The 4,239-nt window shown below is 57.0% G+C and overlaps 1 protein-coding gene across 2 annotated transcripts in view; it reads right to left on the bottom strand.

The window, feature by feature from the left end:
- The window catches only part of VASP (vasodilator stimulated phosphoprotein), a 7,293-nt gene extending 3,639 nt beyond the window's left edge, over positions 1-3,654 (bottom strand). For both annotated transcript variants that reach the window (XM_006142166.3, XM_014583030.2), the window contains exons 1-4: positions 3,530-3,654; positions 2,660-2,831; positions 2,409-2,574; positions 257-341 (exon numbers count right to left, since the gene is read on the bottom strand). In XM_006142166.3, coding sequence (XP_006142228.2) covers positions 257-341; positions 2,409-2,574; positions 2,660-2,831; positions 3,530-3,639 — 533 coding nt within the window. In that variant the 5' untranslated portion in view covers positions 3,640-3,654. The remainder of the gene's footprint in view (positions 1-256; positions 342-2,408; positions 2,575-2,659; positions 2,832-3,529) is intronic.
- Positions 3,655-4,239: the final 585 nt, after the last annotated feature.

The raw sequence follows: 4,239 nt of genomic DNA, 5'->3' as shown, positions 1-4,239 counted from the left end.
TTTCTACACACCCAAGAATCTCAACAATCAGATTCTGGACTCTGGGAGTCTGAGGGACTGGGTTGGGGTCTCTGAGTGTCGGGAGGTCTTGGACTCCTGGAGGTGGTGGGTTTCTGAAAGCTGCCAACTTCTAGTCCCTGGGGAGATGGGACATTCTGGAAACCGAAAGCTGGAGGGGTGCTGAACTCCAGGAGTGAGGGGTCCTGGCCATTGGGGGTGGGGTGGGGGGACTTCCTGTCTGGGGGAAGGGGCACACCTTTTCTGTTGCTCCATCTCCTCTGGGGAGGGGCCATTCTGGACCCCCCAGGCAGGGGGTGCTGGGGCTGGAGGCGGCCCACCTCCTGCAGGTGAGAGTAGAAAGGTATGAGTCAGCTGAGCCCCCCTACCCCTGGGCACTTCCCCTCAGCTGCCCAAGCCTCCCAGGAACCCTGCCCAGAGGCGCCCACTTCCTCCTCCCCTGCAGCTCCAGAGGAAGGGGGCAAGCACCCTCTGTTGGAGCTGCTGTGAGCCAGGTACCGGTACCGTCAACACACCTGGTACTGGGCAGGTGCTAAGGCCCGGGTCACTTGCCCCAGATCCGCTGCAGGTTGGAATTTGCAGGAAAAAGGCTTAAAGCCTAGGGGCCTCTTCCTCACCTGCCCCAGGCCTCTGGCCCCTCCTACCGGAACCACCTCCGCTCTATACTCCCATGAGCCTCCAGCCAAGCAAGCCCTGGAAGTTGCCCCAGGAAGCAAACTCCCTGCCATTTGGGGATTTTCAGTTCTAGACTCCAGCCTGGGCTACATGGCACCCCTTACAGCCTCATCCCTCAAAGAACAGTGTGAGGACCTCGGGATCTCCATACGCAGCCTTCCCAGGGCTGGTTCAAATCCCTGCCTGGTCGCTTAAAAAAAAAAAAAAAAAAAAAAAAGGCCAGATCTCATATGGCTAACTGCGGTTTGAGGTTTGAGTCCTGACAGCTCTCAAAACATATGGCACAGGGGCCGGCAGATGGTGTGGCGGTTACGTCGCTGGGCTCCCATGTGGTTGATCGTGGTTGGATTCCCGGACTCGGTGGCTTGGAAATTTGTAGGGCACATGTGCACGTGTGCCCAAAAGCCCGAGAGAAGAATGGAGAAGCTATTTCACAGTGGTCATCCCTTCTGGGGTGCTTTCTCACTTTCACCCCTCTCTCTGTCTCTCTTCAGCAAGTGCATGTACCCTTTGGCAAAAATCCTAAAAAAGAAAAAGAAAAGAAATGCAATCTTGGGCCCCAGGTCAGCCCACCTGCACCCATCTGCACTTTAACTGGACCCCCAGGTGTCAGGTGTGCATGTTAAGAAATATCAGCATTTAAAAAGTGAAAACTGGGGGAAAAAAAAAACAAAAACAAAAAAAACTCATGCTGGGGCCAGTAGATGGTGTGGTGGTTAAGGCACTGGACTCCCACATAGCCGACCACGGTTTGAGTCTTCAAACTCAAGCAAGCAGTTTGCTTGCTTTCCCTGTCTTTCTCTGTGTTTCTCTCTGGTCAGATTTAAAATAATAATAGTAATGAATGGAATTAAATCAATTTTTAAAAAAATGCTAGTGGGGGCCAGCAGGTGGCATGGTGGTTAAGGGCACTGGACTCCCACATGTCCGACCATGGTTCGAGTCCTGGACCTGGTGGTTTGCTTTCTCACTTCTTTCACGGTCTCTCTCTGGTCAAATTAAAATAAAGTTAAAATACTAAAAATGATTCTTTAAGAAAAGCCCTCACACTGGGCACATGTGCGTGCATGCTCAAAATCCCAAGAGTAGAATGCAGTAGAAGGGAGTGCGGCACGGCCATCGCCCCTCGTGGGTGAGCTCATTTCCCCTGCCTCTCTCTGCCACTCTCCAGCGAGTGCACGCAGCCTGGGGCAAAACCTAAACTAAGACTTGGAAGTTCTGATGCTTGAAAACTATCTGCTGATATAGGACTGTCCGAGGCTTCTGGGGACAGGGCATGAGGAGCCTCCTGGGGGCTCTGTCCTGAACTGGGAGGTGGTCACGGGAGCGTGCTGCGTCCTTATGAAGCAGGGGCTTGTTATGCAGGTGCCCACGGGAGCTCACAGTTCCTCAGAACCGTCCAAGATAGCAGAGAATGAGCCCCGTCTCACAGATGAGCACACCAAGGCTCAGAGCAGTAGGGCAGCAGCTTCGGGCTCCACAACGGGGTGAGGCAGCCCTGCTGCCTGCCCAATGTCTGCTGTGAATTCTTTTTTTTTTTTTAAATTTTGTTTATTATTATTATTTAATTTGGTATGGGCACATGTGCTCACCAGAAAGAAAGAGAGAGAGAAAGTAAGCCTCCAGGTCCAGGTCTCGAACCGCAGTCCGCCATGTGGGAGTCCAGCACCCCACCCACCACATCACCTGCCGGCCCCCCTGCCGTGATCTCTAACCTTCCAGCGCCTCTAGGGCACTGGCCATTCCGGCTGCAAACTGGGCGGCGTCCTCTTTGCTGCCAAAGTTGAGGCCCCAGACCTGGCGGGCGTCACGCCACTGATGGAAGTTGGGGGTGGCCTGGTTGTACTTGACACCCCGGACGATGGCACAGTTGATGACCACCTGGCAGGAGGGGGAAGGCACGTAAGGGGAGGGGGACGCAGGGGCGGGGGGCTCAGCGCCCGCACAGGGAGGGCTGGAGGCTCACCTGCTGGTCAGGCTGCATCTTCCAACCGACAACCCGGAAGGAGTTGGCCGTGGGGTTGTGGTAGATCTGGACGCGGCTGAAGGCCTGGGGACCCGTGCCAGCCGGGAGCCATCGCTTGTTGCCGTCATCGTAGAGCATCACAGTGGCCCGGCTGGAGCACACGACCGTCTCGCTGCAGGGCAGGGAGGAAGGGAGGGAGGCGTCACGTTTCCCCACCTGGTCACCCATGGAGATCCAAAGGGACAGAATGTGGGAGCGAGAGGGAGAGAGGGTGGGAGACGGACCCCCAGGAGGCCTAGACAGGGACTAGGAGAGAAAGTGGACTGACAGAGATGGACAGGAGGTGAGACTCAGAGGTGAGACAGGGAGTCTGACCGAGAAAGGGGAGACAGACAGACAGAGATGGGGGAGGGATGGAGGAAGAGACAGACGCTGAGATAAAGACAGAGACAGCTAGAGAGATGAAGAGACGGAGACGGCAGACACAGAGGTGGCGGGGAGGGCATGGAGGCGCTGGGAGAAGGGGCAGGAGCCCTGAGCTGCACTCAGGACCAGTCTTGGCCTGGCCTGTTTCAAGCTGACCCCGGCTCCCCTCACCCCACCAGGTTCCCGGGGCACTGCCGGCCACTCAGCAGGCACTCTCTGCTCTGTGGCAGGACCTTGCTGAGCGAGGCTGAAACCTGTAGTGACATGTACGGCCCTGGCACCACGCTCCCAGGGCTCACAGTGTGGGAGGCAGTCCCCTCCCCAAACAATGAAGACCTAGCACTAATCTAAGGAGTCTGCCTCCACCTGGGAGTCAAGGAGGACTTCCTGGAAGAGGCACCCTTAGACTCAGCCTTGAAGGGAGATCCCGGCTGAGCCACCTACTCCTTGTGCCTCAGGCAAGTGACGTTCCCACCCGAGAACTCATCTTCCTCGTCTGCAAACTGGGAAAACAGCAGTCCTCCTCCCTCAGGTCTCCAAGTGGTGCCTGGCATGTTCTAACAGTCAGTCGGCACCGACGCTGCCACTGTCGGCACCCTGAACAGGCCCCACTGGGGCCACAGATCTGGGAAGTCCCATACTTCCTCCCCGCGCGTGAGGAAACGCAGGCACCCAGACGGGAAGTAACTTGCCCAAGGTCACAGAGGGGGAAGCACTGGTGTCCTCCCACCCCACCCCCACTGTGCTTTTTCCTGAAAAGAGGAAGTTGGTGGTCAGAGGTTTCCGGGGAGAAAAATTAGAGCCCGAAATGGCTCTACCTCCCCCAGGGCTGAGGACTGGGGCGTGACGCTGACACTGAAGAACCCTGGCAGGGAAAGCCCCTCCACGGATGGGCTCCGGGAACCCAGGCGCAGGACCGAACCGGGGACCCCACGTTCATGCAACTCCCATTTTACTCCTCGAGGTGCTGTGGCTGGGTCGGACCCCAAAGCCTTTCCTCCGGACTCGCTCACTTCGCCCCCCCACCCCCGCAGCTCTTCCAGAGGGGTAAGGGCTGCAAACAGAGGCCCAGAGGAGCTCGGGGTTCAGTGACGCCTACCGTCACCCAGCGAGCTCAGGGCAGTGAAGACATGAAGCCAACAGGCTCACACACA

This window comes from Tupaia chinensis, unplaced genomic scaffold (genome assembly GCF_000334495.1).
Source record: "Tupaia chinensis unplaced genomic scaffold, TupChi_1.0 Scaffold000067_1, whole genome shotgun sequence".
NCBI classification, from domain to species: domain Eukaryota; kingdom Metazoa; phylum Chordata; class Mammalia; order Scandentia; family Tupaiidae; genus Tupaia; species Tupaia belangeri.
The sequence above is the reverse complement of the archived record's forward strand: the minus strand, read 5'-3'. Positions and strand labels throughout refer to the sequence as shown.